At 44.8% G+C, this 24,940-nt stretch overlaps 1 protein-coding gene across 7 annotated transcripts in view; it reads right to left on the minus strand.

The window, feature by feature from the left end:
• The window catches only part of IQSEC3 (IQ motif and Sec7 domain ArfGEF 3), a 138,428-nt gene that overhangs the window by 66,522 nt on the left and 46,966 nt on the right, over positions 1 to 24,940 (minus strand). For all 7 annotated transcript variants that reach the window (XM_081878809.1, XM_081878808.1, XM_081878813.1 and 4 more), the window contains exon 2: positions 11,957 to 12,037. In XM_081878809.1, the coding sequence (XP_081734935.1) occupies positions 11,957 to 12,037 (81 nt within the window). The remainder of the gene's footprint in view (positions 1 to 11,956; positions 12,038 to 24,940) is intronic.

Genomic DNA, 24,940 nt, shown 5'->3' on the forward strand with positions numbered 1-24,940 from the left:
ATCTGGATGTGTCTGGTCTTTGGCTTAAGGGGTGCTCTGACAATACCAGACATCAAGGGGAAAGCCACATTAATTTTTGCAGAACAACTGCTGCTCACATCATAAAAACTGGAGGTACTTCTCTGGGTCATGAACTCCTGTGGAACCAACTGGCACAGCTATCTGACGCTGACCTCAAGGGCAAACTGATGATTGCCTTTTCTCTTCTTCTTTTTAGAAGATCAGTGCCAAAGGAAGAGGGATCCCACCAGAGAAATTCAGTTTCAAAATGAACTGCAAAGAGCCTTTTGCACTAGTATTCCCCCTCCCCCGCCTCCATAGTGTAGTGGTTCTAGGGGTTGCTCGTGCGTAAGTCGTCGCCACACCTGGCTGAGTCACCTGGGTGAACCCTTTCTGTCCGGACAGCAACCCATCCGTGGCTGTCTCAATCGCTGGCAGAATCCGTCAGTGGGCGTTTCTTGAACTTCTTCCAGCAAAGAAGTTCTTTGACTCCAAGTCTCCACCTATTCTCTCTGCGCGGAAGTCTTCTGCGCAGGGAGGGTGTGGGCAGTGGAGGACCTGTGCTCTCCCCGCTGGTCTCCGGCGAGGAGTCATGGAGCCTCCTCACCGATTCCCCCATCTGCCCCCCTTCTCCACTGGTGCTACGCTGATTTCCTTCCCCCACAGATGGGCTGCTTCTCTCCCTCCTGGGACGCTCTCCGGCATCCCTCTGGAGCCCTCCCTCCTCCTCTGGCTTCGATGGAAGTTCCCTGACACATAGGTTAACAAAGTTGATAGCCGCTGGCAGTACTGTGTACTAATAAAGACAGGCGGACACACCAGGAAAATGCAAGTCATTGGGAAGCTAGTAAACCAATTCTGCATCAGAGAATTTGAAAGCTGGAATTTTCATTCCATCAGTAATTGGAATGAAATAGGGGGGACCTTATTCAAAGTGGTGGGTGTGGTGTCACTAGCAATTGACCACAGGTTTCCCATAGCAAGCACCACCAGAAGTGTGTGTGAGTCTTATGCTGCATACACAACATATATTTAAGGCACATGACTTCTCCCAAAGAATCCTGACAACTGTAGCTTACTCCTCACAGAGCTACATTCTCTAGCACCTTTAACAGACTGCAGTTCCAGGGATTCTTGGGAGGAAGTGATGTGCTTATAATGCACCAGGCATAGACAGGTGCTCATGTACTGCAGGAGTCATGGTATGATAAGGTGTGGCACTTGGCTTTGACTGACAAAGTTACACAAAGCTGTAGAGTGATGCATGGATTGGTATGTATTTATGTTCTTTATACATTCTCACCTGGAGAAACCTAGACCCCATTGAACTCATGGAATTTTTTGGCTTCGTTATTCAACTTAACATGCTGCTATTATTTTCGACCTTATACACGTCATGACTGCATTTTGATTGGTCACTGGCTGCCGATACGTATTATTTGTTGTTTGCATTGTTTCCTGTTATTCTTAAGAGGCGTTATATTATGTTGTTGCTTCCTTTTTTCCTGTGGCTCCTTTGTACAGTGTGTCTCATTTCATGGGCAGCCTTGGCTGACTCCATGACTCTACCACGCTCTTGAAATATCAAATCAAACCCTTCACCATCTCCTCCATCCACAACCTTGTGCTCTTACGTTAGAAGTGTTTAGCAATTCAAAGTTACAACGGGGAGGCAGCAGCCTGACCAGACTGTAGAGAGAACTGGTCCAGGACGAGACCCAAGAAAATCGATTATATTATGTTCTTCACTGCTAATTGGTGCTGAGGCTGCAGGCAGCCTCCTGGTTGCCGTGATGAGTAATCCAGTGGGCACTTTAGGAATGAGTGCACAGCTGTTTGATGCCTAAACTGTATTGAGTTGGAATTTAATTGCTCCATAATCACGAAGTAAACACTTGCCAGTTGCATTGATCATGTTTCAAGTCTGATCTAAGCAGCACTTTATACACGAGAAAATTAAACTTCAAAAGGAAGCTAACGCATGCAAAACCCATGGGCAGGGAGCCCCCCTGCCTCCCTTCTTTTTACAGTAATTAAAAATCCACCTCTGCTGGATTTCAATTTCTGGAACCTTTTCCAGGTGCAGCTTGAAACTCCACCTCCATCCACCAAAGCTGTCGTTTCCCATATCCAGAACTGTGTGAGCCCCCAATTCTGCATCTGTGCAACATAACCTCCATCACTACATGGGTCTGTGCTATACAAAAGGTGCATCCGATGTCTGAACTTAGTAGAGGAAAGCTGAACCATGGAACTCCCTGCCAGAAGGAAATTGCTGCGGCAAAGAATTTAGCAATATTGAAAGAGGGATTAGATACCCACAGAAAATTATGTCAGCAATTGCCTTGTGATTATGCTAAACTCCACCTCCACTTGTCTCCATTTTTGACTAACTCTGTTCCTCAGAAATTGTCGGCCATCTCTCAGAGTAGAAATCTCTGCTACAGATGATACTTTAAGAAGCAACTGGGGAAAGATTATACACATAGTGTTTCCCATAGGACAAGGGAACAACCAGTATTGGATCTATAATATCTATTGATGTTGCTATTAAGAATAATTTCTATACGAGTTTGCTCTAAAGGCAATACATACCATAATAATGTGCAATAATAATAATGCATAGTACTGTTTTTGGGCATTAACTTGAACAGCAGCATGGTGGTTTATTTATCTGGTGGTACTAGCGTAAAATAGCACAGAATCTTTGGTCATAAATACTTAGTATACGTATATTTTGTATAAGGTAAAAAGGTAAAGAACCCCTGGATGGTTAAGTCCAGTCAAAGGTGACTATAGGGTGTGGTTCTCATCTCGCGTCAAGGTGAGGGAGCTGGTGTTTGTTTGCAGATAGCTTTCTGGGTCATGTGGCCAGCATGGCTAAACTGCTTCTTGTGTGATGGGACACCATGATGGAAGCCACAGTGCGCGGAAACGTCATTTACCTTCCTGCCACAGCAGTACCTATTTTTCTACTTGCACTGGTATGTTTTCAAACTGCTAGGTTGGCAGGAGCTGAGAGAGACCAACAGGAGCTCACCCCATCGCGCGGATTCGAACCGCCAACCTTCTGATTGGCAAGCCCAAAAGGCTAAGTGGTTTAGACCACAGCGCCACCCGTGTCCCCTATATTTAGTATATGTATATTTATTATATGGTAGAGCATGAGACTCTTAATCTCAGGGTTGTGGGTTTGAGCCCCACATTGGACAAAAGATTGCAGGGACTGGACTAGATGACCCTCATGCTCACTTCCAACTCTACAATTCCATGATTCTATGATTACTGGGGATCAGAAGCGAGGAATCTTTTTCAGGACTGCAATCCCTTGTGGGCAAATTTCTTGGGACCACAAGTCAATAGTCGGCAGCACCAGAGTCCGAAGGGAGCAGAGCAACGGATGTGATTCTTACCTTGTACAGGAGAATATATTCCAGCCACCCAACAGTCAGGGGTTTCCACACACATACGCCACACATTCTTCTCTCCATCCGGGCAAACAAGAAACATTGTCATAATTCTGGGACACATTCTAAGCTGCCCCAAGCACTGATGGAGACTGTTGAGTAGGACCAGTGAGGGATGTGGCCTGGACAGAGGACCTAGCTTGGAAGAGGACCAGATAGAGAAGGCTGGAGGGTCATCTTCAGACTCTTTAAGTCTGAGGGTCTCCAACTCTGTGGGGGATAGATTGAACCTCACAATTTGTCTCCTTTATTGATGCGAGGAGTTATGTCTGAAGAGACATCAGGACTTTGTTATCCATTTGCAAGTGAAGTGCCTTTCAAACCAGAACAGTGTGGATGGTTATGATTATGTGCAAAATGGCAACACCCATTAAATTTCATTCAGGTAGGCTTAATGCTACATCTCAATTCCTGAAAGATTGGAGGAAACTTTTGCCTTTCTGGAATAGTTTCATCTGGCATGTGAATAGTAAACTCATTCTCTGAAAGTGGATCCTTATGTGGTCTAGAAACTGCACCATCTTTTGCACAAGAAGGAGATATTAGCATGCCTGGAGGAACCTCCAAAATTTGTACAAGTACAAAAAAACTTTAGGGAGGGGGAAGAAAACTAGGGTGGAGGAAGAAAACCAGCCCAATGAGGGCTGAGCACCCTCAGTGACCACGGAATGCTGGCTGATGGAGGGGGAAATGGAAAACAAGGAGGGGAGAAGGATGGAGGGCGTGGCTGGCTGGGACCCTGAATAGAAGCACGCCACACTGCAATAAGTTGTTCTGGAGATTGTTGTGTAAATCACATTTGTGGCTGTGTACGGTGAAAAGCAGTCTTTCATATATCAGAGATAAACAAACTGGAAGCAATGCATTCCTCTTGGCCAGGCATCCCCAAACTCGGCCCTCCAGATTTTTGTGACTACAACTCCCATCATCCCTAGCTAACAGGACCAGTGGTCAGGGATGATGGGAATTGTAGTTCGAAAACAGCTGGAGGGCCAATTTTGGGGATGCCTGCTCTTGGCTCACGCACATATGGATCTTCAAAAGGACCGTAGAGTTAATTGGTGGAATTAGTCCCCTTCAGCATCTTCTGCTTCACGTGCTTTGGAATGCTTTCCTCCATTGAAGGCAGAGTGTAGAGTTTCTGCGCTGTCATTCCATTCATCTCCACAGGGGTGCCCCAGCTAGGCTTTGTGATGGATGCTGACACCCCCCCCCCAGCATCGCGTGTGCCATTCCATCCCATTGTGCTTTCTGGCACAAAAGCAAATGTGTGGGGTGCCATCGTGTCAGAGGCGGAGGGTTTGCCAGGACCATTTTAAAGGTCATTGTTCTGGAATGCTAAATTCCACCGGACTGAGACTTGGAGAAATGGTGCGGCAATTACTGGCCTATTCAAATCCCCAGAATGCAGGCCTGTCACTAGCAGATAAAAGCTGGCAGGGAAACAAGGCGCTTGTTCTTGAAATTGTGGGGTTGTGTCTATATTCAGCAGCGCAAGTAAAGAACGGGGCACGCCAATGACACAGCTTTTGTCCAGTCTTCCTAACTTGTTAATTGGGATTGGTTTGCCATGGGTCTGTCGAAAATGATGTTTGGCTCAGGGTTGTCATAAACACAGGGTGGCCATGGCTGGTATTCAGCCTATTCTGCTGCCTCAATTTTTAGATGATGCATGCTATTGTTTTCTAATTATTCTATTGATAAAACTGTGTAATTGTTCATTTTATGTTCTGTAACTCTCCCTGGTATCTATGGGTGGGGTACAAATATTTTCAGTAAACAAATAACTGCAGAATAGAAAATTATTTAAATTGCAGTACTCGTTTCTAATTTTGCGTCTATACATATAAGTGAGAATGTGTTACTTTTATGCAAATCTTTATCACCATCCCCTTTCACCATCATTTTAAGCGAACTGCAATTGGCCAGAATGCTGGAGCTCCCGTTGCCTCTTCTCGCCCCTTCTCTGCCAAAGCCCATGATGCGTGGCAATAGGAAGGTGCAAGTGGCCATGATGCTACAGCAATGTAGCCCTACTACCCACAGTGCTCCACTGGCTGTTACTTAAAGTGATGGCTGCCTCTTATGGAGATTCAGAAACAGACTACCCCTGTCCATGTAGGTTCAAATTCAAGGGTGGCTAATAGCTATCCTGCACTCCATCAGTGTTATAAATGATTGCCATTTCAAAAGGAAATGAAAGTACGGTAACTTAGTAAGGCTCCTTTCATTCTCCCTCCCTAACCTGGTTTTCCATTTTAATTTATCTTAATTAGGGGGGGTTTTTTACCATTTCATAGTGCAACAGGAATCCCAAGCCTTTTACAAATTCCAACAAACACCCAAATCTTATTTTTGATCCCCAACCTGCCAGTCAGCATTTTGTGCCCACTAAGCATGTTCAGTCATCATCAGACAGAGTTTTCCTTTGAGGGTGGTGTTCCTTCCTCAGTTGTTGTTTTTGTTATTTAAAAAAACAACCACCACCACCACCAACCCATCATATCTAAAATAAGCCTAAAATCTGAGGTTCAGTACAGAAAATTATATGGCGTGGAACATATATAAAATTTTACTAGATATAACCCATTATAATGACATTTTTACTAGTTTTTATTCTGTTTAATGATGCTTTCACTGATTCCCTCCATAGCACCATAACACATTCACCAATTATCAATTTAATATTATTGTACTTCTGAAAGCCATGGGGTTCCCTCCACACCTGCTGATACCTAGTTCTTATGCAGGGATGGTGCCATTATAGCTGAATAAAGATCAGTACTCAAGAGAATGAATTTGCTATTAGCAAGTAGGACGTATTTATGTATTCCTTTCTTCCTCAAAGGAGCTAAGGGCAGCATAAATGGTTCCCTGTTTCATCCTCCCAACAATTTGGTGAAGTAAATTAGACTGAAAGACAACAAATGCCCCATGGATACACACTGAGCCTTGTGGCAAAGCAGGAATTGAACCTGTGTCTCCCAGGTCTGAGCCTGGCTCTGCAATCAACCCAGTGTTTCCAAGGTGTTGGAAGCTCCCTATCATTCTCAGCAGCTTAGTCTACGATCAGGGATGATGGGAGTTGTAGTCCAACAACATCTGGAGACCCAAGGTGAAAGACACTGGTCTAACCACCACACTAAACTTGGTCACATTTTGTTGTACCGGTAATACCACATGCCAAGTTAGTAGCCCAGAATAAAATGCAGTGCAGCTGGTTGAAAGTGAATCTGAAACGAAGTTTCACATACAAAATGCATAACATTTTCCAGATTTGAAATGTCAAGTTTTGAATTTAAAATATATATCTAATATATATCAGAGCTTCACTTGTTAAATGTCATTTTAGAGAACATTTGAGGTGAAAACAAATCTATTCAACCATTCCATAAAAGTAGAAATCCAACACATACACACACACACAGTTCACTAAGTTAAATATCTAGAAACTGAATTGTGTATTCTTGAAATTCCATTTTCAGCTTGGCTATGAAGATTTAAAGCGTGATGGGATTGAATTTCCCCACTTCTTTAGGCAGGGAGATGTTTCTGTTCCTTCTTCCTAATCTAGAATTAGGGCTGAGCTGAATTTTCAAACAATCTTTATTATGACCAATCAAAAGGCAGTGGGGGCAAAGTGCAGCCGTTTCAGAAAAGGACAGTGTGTGTGCACGTGTGTGTGGATGTTTGCATGAAAAGAAAAAAAGACATTCCAGAAACTGGTGTTTGTCTGTTTGCGTTTACCTTATGAACACAAGAAGGCAGCTGAAGGAGATCCCCCACTCCACATTCATGCACTCTTAAAAAACAGGTTTAGAATGCCCTGATTGGACTTGCAATGGGGCAGAGCTCTTTGAAGAAAAGGATTCCAAGCTCAGTAGGCACTGGAGTCACATGGCCATACTAAGAAGTGTTGCCAAGTCAAAAGTCTGTCTTCAAAGAGAGGGCTACTCAGCTGACATCCTGCTTCTGATTTCCTATATGCATCTGGTTGGCTACTCTGAGTACAGGATACTGGACTAAATGGAGCCTTTGATCTGATCCAGCAGACCAGCTCTTCTTATGATCTTACCAAGCCCCGCACTGCTACGAGGGCCACACTACTATGAGCACAAAGGGGGTGCTTTAAACTTGTTTTAAAGGAAGGGTATCCTATGGCCACTTCATTAGCACACACACACATACTGACCACTCAGAATTTCCCCCTAAGTTCTCAGTGCCTGCATTCTTTCACAGGAAACACAAGTTTTCTTGGGAAACGAGTGCAAGGTTCAGGACAATGCTATCCAAAATAAATGGTATATCTACACTACACATATATATTGGTTTCAAGAGTGTTCAGCCATCATGGCTTCCTTCAAAGAATCCACTGAAGTGCTGAGCTTTCTCTGCTGGACATTCCATTTTACGGAACTGCATTTCCCAGGTTTCCTTGAAGAAGAAAAATGTCTAACAAACCTATTAAGTCTGTGGTCTATAGGTATGCCCAGAGACAAAGGCTGCATACGCACCATACATTTAAAGCAAATTACACACACACACACACACACGAATCCTGGAAACTGTAGTTTACTCCTCAACAGAGCTACAATTCTCAGCAACCTTAACAAACCAAAGGTCCCAGGATATTGGGGGGGGGGACATACTGCTCTTTAAATGCATGGTGTGTACACAGCCTTAACAGGACATTTGACAATCACTTTTGCAGAGGAAAACACCACCCTTCCCCTCCCCACTATTCCTTACTGTTGATAAGCATCTTGCAGCTTCTGCAAGCCATGGTGTGGGGGGGGCAGGTTTGCTCCAACCACACTTTCTGCAGTGGAGGAGGAGGCGGAGCCAAGCAGCCCGCCCACTCTGCTGCCGAGGCCCCCGGGTCCCTTGAAGAGACAAGAGTCACTTCTCCGTTTATACTCCTTATTAGTCCCTATTCTATTTAATCGGCTTAGACTGATGAAGCGAGGCAGCGGCAGGGATCAGCCAGGCTGTTTAATTAAAGGATTGCGGCTCAGCCCTGCAGTTTGGGGGTTTGTGTAAATGAGCTGCAAGTACATTATTTAATCCATCGCACGGAGACGAGACGAGGCATTAATGAAGAAAACTCTAATTAAAACTAGACGGCTGGCAGTTATTAGCAGCATCACTTCTGACAGGCTTTCTCATTTACAATAAAAAAATTAAATAAAAAACTAAAACTGCCTGTTCAGGAAAAGAAAAAGGGGAAACAGGGAAGAATTCGCTCTGTGTTATGTAATTTAAGATGCAGCAGCAATAGGCGAGCAGAGCAGGGTGGGGTGGAGAGAGCAGGCCTCTAAATCAGGGCTTAGCCTCATCAGGAAAGCCAGTTAGACTCCTCTAGAAATATGGCTGCCTCAGCATGAGTTCTGTTGAGCTAATACTAAAGATCTGATTGGCCCCAAGTGAGCCGATTTAGCTGACTGCTTATCCAGGCTAGCTCATTTAAGTCCTGATTGGTCTCGCTTGCTCACCATATTTTCTCAGGTCCCCATAATTTTTAATATATATAAAAAATAAAAAAAATGTCCAGTAGCACCTTAGAGACCAACTAAGTTTGTTCTTGGTATAAGCTTTCGTGTGCATGCACACTTCTTCAGATACACTGAAACAGAAGTCACCAGACCCTTTTATATATAGTGGGAGGGTGGGGTGGGGTTTTTTCTCAGGAGGTTAGTAGGAGAAGAGATAATTTTTAGTTATTCTAGAAACAGAGACAGGTCATGGAAAGATGGACCTATTGCAAAAGGATTGTTGTAATCAGGTGACAAAACAAGGGCCATTGTGCCTGTTCCACAAGAAGGGCCAGCCCTACTGTTGGGTGGATGCTGGGTGGGGTGATGTGGGCAGCTGCAGTGAGGTGTCCATATAGGCTAATGCCACTATACATGAGACTTTGAGTGAAAGAAACAGTTTGCACACTGCAAAAAAAAAAAAAAGCCTCTCTGCATTTACCATAAAATTAAAGAGCATTTTGCATCACAAGAACAGGTTCCATTCTGGTAGGAGAGTTCTGCAGAACTGTGCGAGTTCTAGAGACATAGGCAGACAGGAAAGGAGATTGTGTGCTCCTAGGCGGCACATGTGCGAGATTAAGATAAAAATGCAAGTGTGCAATCCAATTCTCTGTGTTTGCCATAAAATCTCAGCCAGAGAGCTATGTTTCTCCTTGGACATAGCAGGAATTAGTTACGCACAACTTTTCTCTATTATAGCATCTCAGCTTGTTAGCAACCATCAAAGTGCTGAGTTGGGAGTTTCTGCAGTTGCCTGATATAATAACTTCACCACATCCCCAGCGAGAGCACCTCGATGCAAACTACTTTGGGGAGGACGGGCATGATTACAAGTTACAAGATATATTGTAATTAATTCCCCTACATTCCCTCAATTCCATGGTAAATGCAACTTTGCTATCGCAGCGCTCGCTCTCAAGGGGAAAGTGCATCGGTTACAAGATAACTTGTTGTCAGTGCTTTCTCAAGAGCTCCACACCCCCCCCTCTGAATATTCATTCCATCCCTGGAGAGATCTGCAAATGGGAGGGCAACTGCATCAGTGCAGCAAATAAGATAAACCCAGTGTCTTGAGAATATTGGCTTGAGAATATTAGTTTTAAATGGCTTCTTTCTGCCTAACCAGGAACCTGTGTGCTGCACTAGCTTGTAGTTTGAAACGCCACTGGTGGGATTGCGATGGAACCCGAGTAAGTGGTAATTAAACTTATTTGAATTACCTAACCTCTGGTGCTTTCAAGACACAACACATTGAATATTACAATTGCTGTTTCAGGGGAGAATTTTTTTTCATGCTTCCACATGGTATCATTATTGTTTCATCGCTATTCCAGAACATTTGGGCCATCAACCCATTTTTTCCCACATCTATCAGAAAAAAATCTATCGAGTTCTGCAATATTTCTGTAGTGTGGAAGGTGTTTTGCACAATTTTCTGCAAAACAAGGGAGGGCAAATCAGGGCCAGTAAAGGGAGTGACCTGGAGAGAGGCTGTGTAACTAGAGGAAGAATGCGGCCAGGGAAGAATCCTGAGCGCCAAACAGAGAGGGTTGGGGGACTGAGCTCAAGATAATCAAATGCTTGACTAATAGGTAATACTACCGATACGGAGCTAGTTGGCAGGAGTGGGGACAGATTCACAGTCAAATTCCTTAAAAATGCAGTCCAGTTGAAATAACAGTTGTTCGCAGTATTCTAAAATTTAAATGGGCATTGATAATAATCCACATCAGGAATCATTATTTTGTTTCCAAACCCGGCTAAGTGCCAGTTCAGTTAAGTGAGCCAACTAGGAATGCAAATAGAAGGTGAATGCACCATAGCAAGTGAATTAATGTGATTGTTTTGTAAATAAATAATTAAATAAGATTATCATATATATATAGACAAGCTTTTCATCTGCATGCTTAAACAGAGGAACCAATGAAGGCTTGCTATATCCAGTACAGGGGAGGCAGGAAGCTTGGTCACAGAAAACAAACGTGGAGAGGACTGCTCTTAAGCTTTCTTGCCTTGCTTCTAGCACCTTCTCCCCACATTCAGTGAACCACCACCATTTATTTTGCAGCCCCCTCTGGACCTGCAGGCCTCCTAATTTGCTCCCACCCTACCCACCAACTGCTACTAGAAGCATCCTTAGCTGAAATCTCTTTGGAAAACTTTTTTGGCTCAAGGGCAGGGCTGTGTCTGTGTGTGTGTGTGTGAGAGAGAGAGAGTGCATGTGCATGTATGTACTGTATAAAGGTTTCACAAATCCAGGCTTCCCCACGCCCAACTGCCACCACCTGTTCAGGTTGTTTTGGAAGTGGTGATGCTTCTGTTCTTCACTTGCATTGTCATGAAGCCCATCCGGAGCGAGGAATTCAACAGCAAATTAGGCTTCCTGCTCTCACTCTGATTTGACTTCGTATGTGTAAGAAATATTAAGGAAATGGCACTGGGCAGCAGCAAGGAGTATGAACACCACCAATGTCAAATAGGGTGCATACTTCACATATTAGTTGAGGAAGGTGGGGGCCTTTTGGAGCATTTTGCCTCAATACTGAATAACACTTCTCTCTATTGTCATTCCTTCTATTCTGTGCCTTCTGCCTTGAGCCTCCCCCAACCTGCAGAAACTCCCAACAACTCTCATCAGCCCCAGCCACCATGGCCAATGCTTAGGGATGATCGGAGTTGTAGTCCAAAACATCTGGAGGGCATCAGGTTGGGGAAGGCTCCTCCAACGTAAGAGAACCACGCAACTGGGTCTGGGAAGGGAAAATTTATCCAATTTCATGCTTGTGCAAAAAAGAGAGGACCCCCTGCTGGCCACTTCTCGGTGCAGCTAATCCCAGCGGTTTGGTTGTGAATGAAATGAAGCCTGCATGTTTTGTGTGCAGGTGAAAGCAGGGAAGGGAAGGCCGGAGGAGGAACACAGGAGCAAGCAGGGTATGAATCGACAAAGTTTCCCACCTTGGAGAAGAGTCTGCAGATGAAGACTTCTGCTCAGCGTCAGCTGCGGGGCAGCAGAACTGGTGTAAAACAGTCTCATTCCTGTAACAGAAGACAAACAGGGGCTGGTAAGAGTTCAGCTCACTCACTGGCAAGCTAAGGAGGTCATGTCCTCTGGTCCACATCCACTCCTGGCCACTGATTCCCACTGCTGGTGTCAGTCCTTTAAGAGATAAAGGAAAACTTGGATTATTAAAAAATGTGGCATTTCATGCTTGGATCCTCCTCTTTGCTAAGATCTTTCCATATTATAGGAGAGGTGGGGGAGATGCATGACAAAACATGCAAACTGCCCCCCCCCCCAATATAAATATCTGAATTGGAAAAGTCATGGGCAGGACTGTACCATGTGTCTTGCTGAGCATCTTGTTCAAAACTCACACATAAAATCCATGTAGTTGGAAGCAACACATTAAACAAATTAATCCAGTTCCTTCCTCATACCGGGCTGAAGATGGACAAGTCTGCTGTCCATGAAATATGCCTGACTTCCCCAACTTACTAGCCTCCAAACATTTTGGACTACAACTCCCATAAGCCCCAGCTAGCATAGCCAACGATCATGGAAGATGGGAGCTATCCAAGAATGCCTGGACAACAGCAGTTGGGGAAGGCTAGTACACACACAAAGGTGTGTGTATGTTATTTTTAATATCACTCTAAAAATGATTATAAAAAGGAAAGTGAACTACATGGATTTACATTGCTCCCGTTATTTGTTATTCCAAAACAAAACCATTATTTTTACATAATCAATTCTGCTGTCTTCCTTCCCTCTGCTGAACAATACAGTATTGGTAAACTTTGTTATAGAAACCACATTCTGAAGCACCAGCTCATTAAAGATGAGGGCACTTTATCCTTCCAGTTGCTAGCAATTGCCATGTTAATGAATCTCACAAAACCTCACAGTCAGAATCATCGAATGACCAATGCAGTTGAGCCGATGAAACAATCTGCTGGAACGCCACATCCCATCATCTCCTCCACAATTTTATTAATACTTCTAACCAATAGGCCGCAATAATTTGGGGCTCTCCAAAAACAAATCTGCAACAAAAATGCTCCTGCATTAACAAGATTAAATTTCCAACAGCAAGTACTATTACAGTTCAAGATCCCTTTCAGCTTATATATTAAGCAGACTTATGCCCCACCTTTCAAATACTTCATAAGAATGGCTTAAAATAAAATATTAAAAACACCATAAAGTCACTTATAAGCTAAAAAGAGCCAGTCTACAACAGCAGCACCCAAATAAAAGAGATCAACAAAGTTAAAAACATTCAAAGTTTGGTAAAATAAAAAAGGACTTTGCCTGGATTCAGAAAGGCATCAGAGGCAAGTTCCCCTGAGGAGAACAGTCCTAAGCCAAGGTGCCACCACTGAGAAGACCCTTTCTCAAGTGGTCACGTGCTGCACCTCAGATGGTCTGGAACCTGGGAGAAGGCACTGGGGAAGGGATGTGAAGTTTCCTGCCAAGGATTATGGGATTTGTAGTCCTAGTCCCAGGTGGTAAAAGCTGTTCTGCTGAGGACTAGGAGTGTCCACTTCTCCCACTACCTCACCTTTGCCAGAAGCAAGATTTTTTGGGGCAAGAGCCAATAGCAGAGGGTGGGTGAAGTTAGACGGATCTTGTAGAGTCTGCAAGCAATTAGTGCCTTGATTCCACTTACAAGAATTCAAGCAGGAGGGCTCAGTTATGCCCTGCTCAAATTCTCTGGACATCTCTAGTTCCATGCTCTCTACCACAAGCTACGGAAGTAGACATGACAGCTGTCTTGCGTAACTATGCAGGGTTTTAAATCACACACGGACAGGAGGCTCCTTGCTTCGGCCCTTCGCCTGCCTTCACAGAGTGCTGTGAAAGTGAGGTGCCAGAAACGGTGGGGCTTAGCAGCGTGCCCTGATCAAGACTGTGTTTTTGCACAGGACACAAGGTTAACCTAAACAAGGGTGCGGGTGTTTCTTCCATTTCAATATGAAGTCTGAAATAAGCTGCAGGCTAGTCTTAACTTTTTACTGTCACACAATTTTCCCAACCCCATTTTAGGTATTTTTTAACATTCCCAGCATAAGGATGAATTTTGTGCAGCTCAAAAGCTCACATCTTTCTTAGTTAGTAGTGCTAATTTTGATCAAATTTATTCCTTTTATGACTCTGCATAGTCCAAAGAGCAATCCTAGAAAAGATATGGCCAAGTCATACAATGTTATAGAAGAAGCTTTGGCACAAATTCCAGGCACAGTCCAGCCTTCACCAACCTGGTATTCTCCAGATGTTTTGGATGACAACTCCCATATTTATGCAGGCTGTGCTGTCTGGGGCAGATGGGAACTGTAGTCCAAAACATTCAGAGGATGTCAGCTTGGCAGACGGTGTTGTATCCTGTCTGGCTCTGCACAATCCCATGCTTTTGCCCCAGAATTCTCTGCTAAACTATATTTTTAAAAAACATCCCAGAGGTCCACCCATCAGGTTGTGTGGTCCTCTACCTTGGGATGCCTTTAGTTGCTCCAGCAGTCTGCACAACAGAAGATGGATCTCTGCATGCTAGGCTGGATCTAACTGTTAATCCCTCTTGTTTATTGGAGATATAAAAGCAGCCCCTTGTAAGCAATTTTGCAAGTTCTGCTTGGCTGGCTCATATCTAAACTGTAATTTTCCTTCAGTAACTCACTCGCTCCCACCATGCTCGCCCCAGGCTGTATCGGGACCCACAACTGCAAGGGAGAGCAGGTTTTGCTATTTGCCACCATTCCCCTGTGTTAACCAGCTCTCCCCATATTATTATGGCTCAGTTTTAAGAGCTCAGTCACCTGAATGGCTTGTACCTGCCAACAAGCTAGGCCCGTGCGCTTGGAAAGAAAGCAGCACAGCCTCCCCTGACCTCCTGAGAGTGACTCATGTCACAACAATGCTCAGATTTTGCAGCACGATCCTGTGAATCTGCTGCTTACTTTTGGACACCAGCATTGTGCAATCCCGCAACCACTCCATCCGCACTGTGAGGGGTAGCCAGAAGTCTCCATGTGTAGGGTTCTCAGCTGCTTTGTCAATCCCCTCTGGTTCTGCACTTTCCCTGGGACTGATGCCACAAAGGAGGATGAAATAATGGGAAAGTGAACACTTGGAAAGAGGATTAAAAGCACACAAGTGGAGGGTGACTGTGTCCTTTCCTTCGCCCAAAGCCAACATAATCATTATTTTGCTAACTGAGTCGGATTGCTTTAAGCACCTGCAGAGATGGCTGAAGAATCACAGAATCTTGGATTCTTGCATTTGTGACTCTGGGAGCCAGGTCATTCCATTGTCTCAAGGCTGCCGATCTCCAAGGGTTTGCAACCATTCCAGGGGGAAGAGTGACCTTGGTAGACCATGTGGCTTTCCTCTGAGGCACAATGATGAGGGAGGAGATATAAGTATCCTGCAAGACCGAATGTGCTGGGTTTCCCATGCAACCAAGAGAACAGCAGTTAACCGCGAAGAGATCCTCAACAGCACAAAGACGAAGAGTAGGAAGGCAATTTATATAATCTTCCTTTTCTTGGCTTTGGAAATGATTAAAAAATGATATAAATATTAAACCCTGAATGAGCCGCACAAGAAGGCTCTGTATAATTCCTGACACAAACTGCCCTGCAGATTTGCACAGACAGATGGCTAAAGATGGAACTATAAAAAGTCTGAGAAATGGGAGCACAGATTTAGCAGGTGGGAAGAGGGGAGGCAAGATTATAATTTCCCACTTCTCCATGTTTTTTTCCCATTTGCTGGGAGGAGGGTGGAGCAGAACCTCAAGGGAACATTGAGAGCTATGCTATTCCTCTCCCTACACCAAACGCCTGACAGCTGCAATTAGGCTCCAGAGCCCAATCCGTCAGCACCCCTTCTTACCCTAAAATGCTACATGCATTAGTTTCCAAATAATTTTTAATATTTGTCTTTGATTCACAGAACAAATTAATTGAATGAAGCTGCCTTCCATCTAGCTCAGTAGTGTCTACGTGTTTTTATTTCAGTTTGGTTTTTATACATTTCTGCTGCTTTTATCAACTGCCTGCTAATGTTCTAACTGCTTGTGTTCAGTTTTAAGGGGGTGTAATGTGGCTTTAATGGGGTGATTATTTTATCATCATTATCATCGCATTTTGTGATGTGTTGCCCACAAACTGGTAGCAGCTTTCCAGGGCTTCAGGAAGGAGATGGCACATTTTGCATTCACAGCATGTCCTCTTAGGCCCCAGCCTAGCTGAAAAGCGCCATTGCACAGGGACAAGACTTTCTGATAAACAAGGCACGCAAACTAAATCACACATTATTATGACATACACACTCACACACCACCAGACACATATTGCAATGGCATAGATGTGCACATGTTCACACATGAAATGCACCATTTTCCTTCCATATGGAAGCTCTCCATCTTATGTTGGAAATGTCATTTGTGTTGGCACACGCATTCATTTATGCTGGATTCTGCCCCTGAAGCAAAACAATACTGGAAACCTATTGCAAAATCAATGAATGAAATAATAGGTTTTAAGGTCCAGCTTTGACCCTGCTTTGTTTGACAACTTATAAAAGAAAACATCACTTCTATTACTGTGGCAGCCAAGGGTGATTTACCCCAAATACTGGAAAGCAGAATCAGAGACTTGTTAACAACCTTGAAGGTCAACTAGTTCAACTCCCAGTTCAGTGCAGATCTGCAGTCAGTGGAGGTTCATCCATTAGGCCAAATGGAGGACTGCCCAACCAACCTCACTCTGCTCAAAGCCAGCCCATCACCTACTTGCCTTCTGACTTGCAACCAGTCCAGGGAGTGGCACTGCCTGCCAGCTTCCTCCTCCTTGGTCATGGGAGGGACTCAGAAAGAAGGGAAATGGGACAAAACTACTATTAGTAGGCTCTGTCTTTCTTCTGGTTCCACCTGCTGCTGGTCTCCTTGCCTTCCTCCCTACCAGTCCTAAAGGGCACCAGCCATCACTCTCTATCATGCAAGATACAAGAGCAACATCTCTGATAGACGGCAGCCGTTTAGATATCTGAAGATTGCTGTGATGTCACCCGGCAATCTCCTCTTCTCTAAGCTAAGAATACCCAGGTCTGTTAACTATTCCTCAAAGGACTTGGTTCCCAGGCTCCTCACCTTCCCCTGGACATCTTGCAGTTGATCAATGAACTTTTTAAAATCTGACACCCATAACTGGTCAGGGTGTTCCACAGGTGGCGGGGAAAACATAGAAAAAGAGGGGCTATTTTTATTAGCAGTTAAGCGGCTAAGAAAAGCACAATTGTGTCAAAAGTAACAAGCTGTGTTGGTGTAAAAGACAGCAGGCAGTAACAGGAAACTTTTCTTGGAAAGGAAAACTGGATGTAACTTTGATTAAAATTAATTAGCTGTAGTGTACTATAAATAGTGTGGGGGCTTTCGTTTTTTAAAAAAAATTCTATTCTACATAGGGTTGTCTGAATGCTTCACGTATTACAGGAATCTCAAACTTGTCACTTTTTATAAGTTACAGGCATATAAGAAGCTTAATTTATACCAGGTCAAGCTATTTGTCTGTGTCGGCTAGAACGTCCTGCTTTGGCTGGCAATGTCTTTTCAGGTTCTCAAGCAAAGATCTTTCACAGCATCTGCAACCTCGTCCTTTTAACTGGAGATGCCAGAAATTGAACTGACAACATTCCGCATGCAAAGCATGTCTGCCCGGCCTCTGAGCTATGCAGGCAAGCATCAGTAGCAGGGCCAGCCCATCAGGAACTACATGGCTCAGGCAGCAGATGGAGAGGGTGGCAAACTGTGCACTCCTCATTCTCCACCAACAGGGCCAGTCAGCCACCCAGCCACTGCTGCAAATCCACCAGCTGGAGAACTGTCCAGTCAAGACTGTTGCTGCTGCCTCTCCTCCTTTCTGCTTGCCTGGCCCCTTGCAGTAGTGGTGCAGATGTCCCTGCCTTTGCTCTCAGGAAGGGGTCCTTCCTCAGAGTGAGGCGCTGTGGCAGGTGTCACCCAGAGAGTGCCTGAGCTACCAAAATACTCTCGGGCACTTAAAAATACAAGTTGAATTCCTTTGCTTGGCTTTTTAAAGTGCTGCAAAGCAGCAGTAGCGCAGGCACTCTCTGGACCCCCCCCTGCCCACAATGCCTCGCTTCGAGGAAGGAACCATTCCGCAGACTGAAAGCTCCAAGCACACACTCCTCTGCTGCAGCCAGGAGGGTGGGAGAGAGGAAGAATGCAGAGCAAGTGAGCAGTGCAGGGAGGAAGCCAAAGCAGAGGCAGCAAAGGAGGAAAAAGAAGGAGGCGGTGGCGGCAGAAAGGAAGATGTGACAGCCCTAGGGAGCAGGAGTCGGTAATGGAAGGCAGCCCAATGTCAGTGGCCCAAATCAGTAGCAATTCATTGGGAGCGAGAAGCACACAGGCAAAAATAATTCAGAATCCCACAGGAATTCGTTTCACTTTCTCCATAATTCCTTCAGATGTTTTGCGTGGATCCTTCATGTTCCGCTTTAAATGGAAGTTGGTGAAAACTCTTCCCGTAACCAAGAGAACAGTTCGCTGGATTGAAGCATCACTCAGGAAAGCCTTTTCTCTTGGCATGTTGCATATGAAGAGATCAAAGTTTGGAACCCAGCACCTATTTTAGCACCTGCTTTAATCACCATTAAGCCACCTGGCACAAGTACAACTCATGTGAACGCCTTCTTGGTTAAGCAACAGCTATTTCCCATTCACTATCATTAACACTAAATCGGTTTCTTGGGAGCAGTCCCAGCAGAACAGCTGTGCAGAGATACTGTGTCCTAATGAATAATGAGGATGCCCAAATAGGCTTGGGATGAGTCCCAGAGCATCTACACCACAGACCGAGGTTTACAGTCAGGACTGCTCTGAAATCCAGGTTTGCCACTTAGACGCTCAAACCACTCCAATCAGTTGAGGCAAGTGCCAACTGCGACCTCCTCCTCTTGGCAGAGACAGCCTAGTCACCAGCATCTGTGCTCTCCCAGCCTTCATATTAGACTACTGTGACATGCTGTATGTGAGGCTGCCTTTGGAGACTGTTCAAAACACAACTGCTAGGCTGCTGACTTGAATCATCTCTCTCCAGCACACGGGCAGCTCTCTGGTGCTTATACCACACTGGCTCCCTGACACTTTCCAGCACAATTTAAAGTGTCAATGCTTCCTTTAAAGCCCTGAATGGCTTGGGAGCTGTGTACCGTATCCAACACGAGACTGCCTGCACACTGAGATCATCACTAGGAGCCCTCCTCAGGATGCCTCCACTATGGGAAGCAGGCAGTGGCAAGGGAAAGGGTGGAACCCTGTTACGTACACGATAAGCAGATTTGTTTGTTGTTGTTCCAGATTGAAGGATCTGAACTAAAAGGTCCAAATGACAAGAAGGGGTTGTTGTTGTTTTACTAGACATTACAAAAGAATTGCATGTTAGTATAAGATGTTCCAACAGTGGAACAGACTGCCTTGGAAGGTGGTGGACTCCCCTTCATTGGAGGTTTTTAAGCAGAGGCTGCATGACCACCTAAAAGGGATGCTGTAACTGTGGATTTCCTGCATCAGCAGCATTTTGGGCCTGATGCCCCTTCGAGGTCCCTTCCTGCTCTGTGATATGATGTGCTTTGAAAACTCCAAAAGCCCACCCCAAAGCTGCAAGTATGATGGCACCTTCAATAATGTCTGGCGCAAGGTGGTCCCAGGAACCGCATGTAACCTGAGGCCTTTTTTGATGGCCCTCAGCAACATTTGACACAGCTGCGCTTTGGGAAGGAGCCATGATGGCTCTGACAGGGTCCTAGAGTCCTGCTGCTTCCTTTCCAAAACCAAGTTAGTGCTTTCCCAGCTTTGGGAAGGATGTGGGAGGGCTCTAGGACCCTGCCAGAGCCTTGACCTTCTTCCCAAAGCCCAGTGCCTCATTTATCTGGCTCTGGGAAGGCAGTGCAGGGGCTGGAGTGGGTGTCAAATTTTGGCCTCACACACCCTGCCCCCAACTGTGTGACAAGGCTGTGTGCACCCCATGGGTTCTGTGTCAAAGTGCTCTTGTGTCCCACTTGTTCTGGGAGGGTGGACTGCCCTGGTCTAGTTGGTAACAAGACAGCTGTGTTGCTCAGTTAACATGCATCAATAATCTGAAGTCATAGGGAAGCATTGCAGCTGCCTTCCCAAATATATGCAGGTGTTTGTAAGCAGGCTGTAAATTGGGGCTGGAGATGCACCTGCGTTGCCCGCCAGGTGTGGTTGGGACCGCCAGCTCCCATCAGTCAGGGAGGATGGGAAGTTGGAGTCCAGCAGCAGATGGAGAGGGCCACAGTTTCCCCAGCCCTGCTGTAAACACAAGCCTGTGCAGATTCATTGTGAGGCCCTGGGCAAGTCTTAGTCTCAGACCCCAATCCATCAAACGAAAATGAAATAGTGTGACCTATTTCACAAAGCTGCTGTGAGAGCACTCACTATAAAGAGAGTAAGATTGTGGGCGGGTGGGGGTTGGACTGCTTTAGGTTTCTCTCACAGGCAAAACTTATGAATGTAGGGCACCATCATGTAAATTGATGAAAATATAAATTTGCACATGTATGGCTATTAATATTTCATTTTATTGTTGCTGTTAAATTTATTACCCGCCATTCACCAGCAGGTCCCTGGATGGGTTGCAACAATTTAAAATTCAGCATTAACAACAGTTGGAATATATTACAGTCAGAGGAATGGGGTGGGTCCTAAAAACACACATCTTAGGTGTCAAAAGCCTGGATAAAGAGTTACAGCTTCAGTATTCACTACAAGCTGTATAATGAAGGTGCCAGATGCAAATATGTGGAAAGGGAGTTACACAACACAGGAGCCACCACAAATAATGCCATCTCCGGGAGGGCACACACACCAAACTACTGAGGATGGTGCAGCTACCAAAGAGCCCCCCTCTGCAGATCTTAACACCTGAGATGGTCTGCAGGGAAGACAGCAGTCTCTCAGCTATATGAAGCCTAAGGGTTTTAAACATGGCCATGAGCACCTTGATTTGGGACTGGAAATGAACTGGCAAGCTATGCAGCTGTTTTGGAACAGGGGTTATATGAGTTCTTATCTGGCCACCACATTTTGGACCAGTCGAAGTTTCTGAGTCATCTTCAAGGGCAGCCCCAAGTAGAACAAATTGCAATAATCCAATCTGGACATTACCATCCAAAGGGGGTTATAGCTCATGAAGCAGCCATAGCTGGAAACAGATACAGCTAGCCACTGAGATCACCTGGGCCTCAAGGGACAATGTTGAATCCAAGAGTACATCTAAGCAACAAACCTGCTCCTTCAAGGGAAGTGCAACCCCAATCCAGAACAAGCCATCTTCTCACCTCCTGGGCTCAAGAACTGGGAACACATACCACCTCTATCTTTTCAGGACTGAGTTTTAATTTGTTGACCACATCCAGCCCAAATACCTGTCTAGCACCTCAGCCATCTCTCCTGTTTCCCATGGAACAAAGAAATATAGATGAGTGTTGTTTGCATGTTGGGGATACTTCACTTCAATCTCCTGATGACAGCATCTAGCAGTTTCATATGGATGAGGGACACCATGGTATTGGACAGTAAAGGTAAAAGTAAAGGACCCCTGGATGGTTAAGTCCAGTCAAAGGTGACTATGGAGTTGTGGTGCTCATCTCGCTTTCAGGCCAAGGGAGTTGGCGTTTGTCCACAGACAGCTCTCCAGGTCATGTGGCCACAATGACTAAACCACTTCTGGTGCAACAGAACACCGTGGCGGAAGCCAGAGCGCACGGAAATGCCGTCTACCTTCCCACCACAGCAGTATCTATTTATCTACTTGCACTGGTATGCCCCCACATAACTACAGGTTCTGTAAGTCTACAAGGTCCCCCCCAACCTGGGTATTATGCTTCTTCTGCATCTAGGGTGGCCAGATTTAGAAAAGGGCCAGGAGGCTCCTGCATTTTTAACAGTTGTACAAGAGAAAAAATTCCAGCAGGTGTTGCATGCAAATGACACCTGCTGAAATTCCCTTACCTACACAACTATTAAAGGTGAGGGAGCCCTGGCCTATTTTTGCACCCACCTACCCACTCAAATCCCATCTTTCACTGAAAAGCACAGGGCAGCTTAGGTGGAGCTACAAGTGCTCTCCCATCCATGCACCAGTCTGTTCAATAATAGCATGGCTATAGCAGTATGTTCTGCTTTCAGACCCTCACTGGGCTCAAATGTAAAACTGAGCTGCTGGTTGTTTTTTAAGGTTGTGAATCAAGCAATCTGGAGGAAGTGCTGCCAGTTGATTTCTTTGTATTAAGCTGTTGTTAAAGGAGTGAGAGAACAGCAGGTTGTGTATTCTGGTCAACTGGCAACCCCTAACAAAATTCAATTACAACACCTGCTTTTGGAGTGATTCACATATCAAGAAAAATCTAGACGCAGGACATTTTGCAAGGTGCAAATTATCCTGCCAATACCTTGTAATCTTTCTGCAGGAAAAATATTACATCAAACTTCTAAAATGCTGAGTCACGCACGCATACCAACCCAGGTCGCATAGAAAGATTTATTAACTTAATTGCAAACTTTGGAATTGTTCCATTTCTGCAAAGCTGGAAAGGAATTGGCCCTTTAAATCTTGTCCTTCCTTTCATATTAAAATGGGCCTCAAAATTCATGTGTTATCCAAAAGGGTTTTCTACAGTTTTCATATTCTGTCTTATACCAAGTCACACTACTGGATTATCAAGCAATTTAGTCTACTCTGGCTCGTATCAGCTCTCCTGGATCCTAGGAGGAAGTCCCAGTCTTGCTACCCAAGACTGTCTACACCAGCCTTTCTCAATCTTGGGTCCCTAGATGTGGTTGGGCTACAACTCCCATCATTCCTAGCCAGCATGACCAATGGTCAGGGTCACATCATATTCACAAACTGGTTGGATGCCATGAAATAAGTGGCAAACTACACATTTCATCGAACCTCTGGTTTCATCTTGTATGTTTTATTTGCAAATAGCAGCTGTAGGAGGCTCCAGTCAGGACTGTGGTGAGGTAGGACTCTCCCTAGTCCTCACTCCCTCACCAACCTTTGAGTGCTTTTATATGGCTAGAATGCATTTACACCTCTTGCTTGCTTGGAAAGAAATGGAGGTATGTGCCAGTACATACAGACCGCTTTGTTGTAAACTGCTTTGAGGGTTTTTTACCATCAAGCGGTGTCTTACCTTTGTGAAATAAATATTAAAAGTGCAGAAAGAATTGCCATCTTCTGCATCCAGCCACTCTAAGCCATTCCCAAGACTTAATTACCTGCTTCCCTGATGTACAGAGATGGGATGAATACATCTGGAACTGAACCCAGGTTGATTCACAAAGGGCAGAATCTAGTTGCAGTCTCTTCTCCTTCCCAGGCCCCACAGAACAAAGGAGCAGATCTTGTGGGAGCAGATCTTAGCAGACTGCATGCTCACCAATGTATGTTCTTCTGCTCAAACAAGCAAAAGCTTTAATTACAAAGGAAATTAGTAACAGCGAAATGCTCATTTTTAATTATGCTGATGAATGTTCTCTAAATCCTCTCCAGTTCTTCTGGTCTTAATTATAGTTTGTCATACTGATACCTTTGAATATGGATTTATCCCAGAGAGATTTTATTTTTTTAAAGTCTCACTCTTTGTGCCCATGTGCTGTGTTAGTGGAGTTTAAAAATGAAAAATAAGCAGCAAAATAAAACATCACTTCCTTTTTGCCCTTCTAACATGCATGATGAACCCTCATGAAAGCTCTAAGATTTTATCTGTGAAATTGGTAGCCCTTCCTTACTCTTGGGATTGTGAGGTCCCAGTGGAATTTTAAAGATTAAATTACTCAGTCTTGAATAAGAACATCCTTGGATGAGACATAGAAAATGTGCCTCCATTCATTTACACACATTTGTCTGTAATGGTTTCTCATTTTAATTTGCTTCATTTATTTCTCCTGTTACTTCCATGCTCATCACCCACTTTTCTGGGTAACTTTTTAATTCCTTTAACAAAACAAAACAAAAATCCAAAACAGTGAGAGAGGTAAAAGCGGCGGCAGCTGAGGGAAATGGTGAAAGGAAGAGGACAGACAGACAATCCAAAGATATTCTAAAGATTACCATAATCAAATTTCAGCCTCTGCAATGGGAGCCTTGCAAGGTGAAAGGCAAAGCAATATAAATCAGAGCTCTTTTCAGAGATAATCTGGGACTCCATAAACATGCAAATCCCTTGCGTCTTAAGATGGAAAAGGCACAATTTCAACTATTCCAAGGGCCCTGATTGCCATCTCATTTGTGTGCCACTTTGGACCTCTGCTGGGCTTGATGGAGTCATTCTCAATACATAATGGGAGTGAGAGGAGAAGCTGCCTTTGATTGGCAGCTGGCATTTCCACAACTGCAAGATAACATGGCAGCAGGCAGCATGGGAATTTATGATCAAGTGCCAATCTGGAGGTCACTAGGAAGTCAATGGGGAGGTGCCATCCCCACATAGGAAATTGCAGGGCAGTGGCAGCAGAGTCATGAATCACTCCGTTCTGCTGCTTTTCAACTTTCTTTCTCCTGAGGGCAAAGCAGAAGCAGAGTTGGCTGGCAGAGGAGATAAAATACTGGGGCTACGGGAACTGGGCCTTGTAGGATTCTTCAAGTGCCAACCTGTTTCCCCTGTTTTGCTTGGTGAGGTGGTCAAAACACTATAGGCAAGATGTGTGAAGGTCTGCAGCTAGTGGCATGTTGGAGAAGGACTTGGGAGACCAGGTTTCAACTTGCCATGAAGTCCCTTGGGCCAGTCACTGCCTAATCCTACTTCAGAGGGTTGTTGTGTGGGGATTCTATGAGGAGTGGTGAACCACGTACACCACCTTGAGCTCCTTGGAGGAGGAAAAAAAGGGGGGA

The sequence above is a fragment of the Podarcis erhardii genome, assembly GCF_964252035.2.
Source record: "Podarcis erhardii genome assembly, chromosome: 10".
NCBI classification, from domain to species: domain Eukaryota; kingdom Metazoa; phylum Chordata; class Lepidosauria; order Squamata; family Lacertidae; genus Podarcis; species Podarcis erhardii.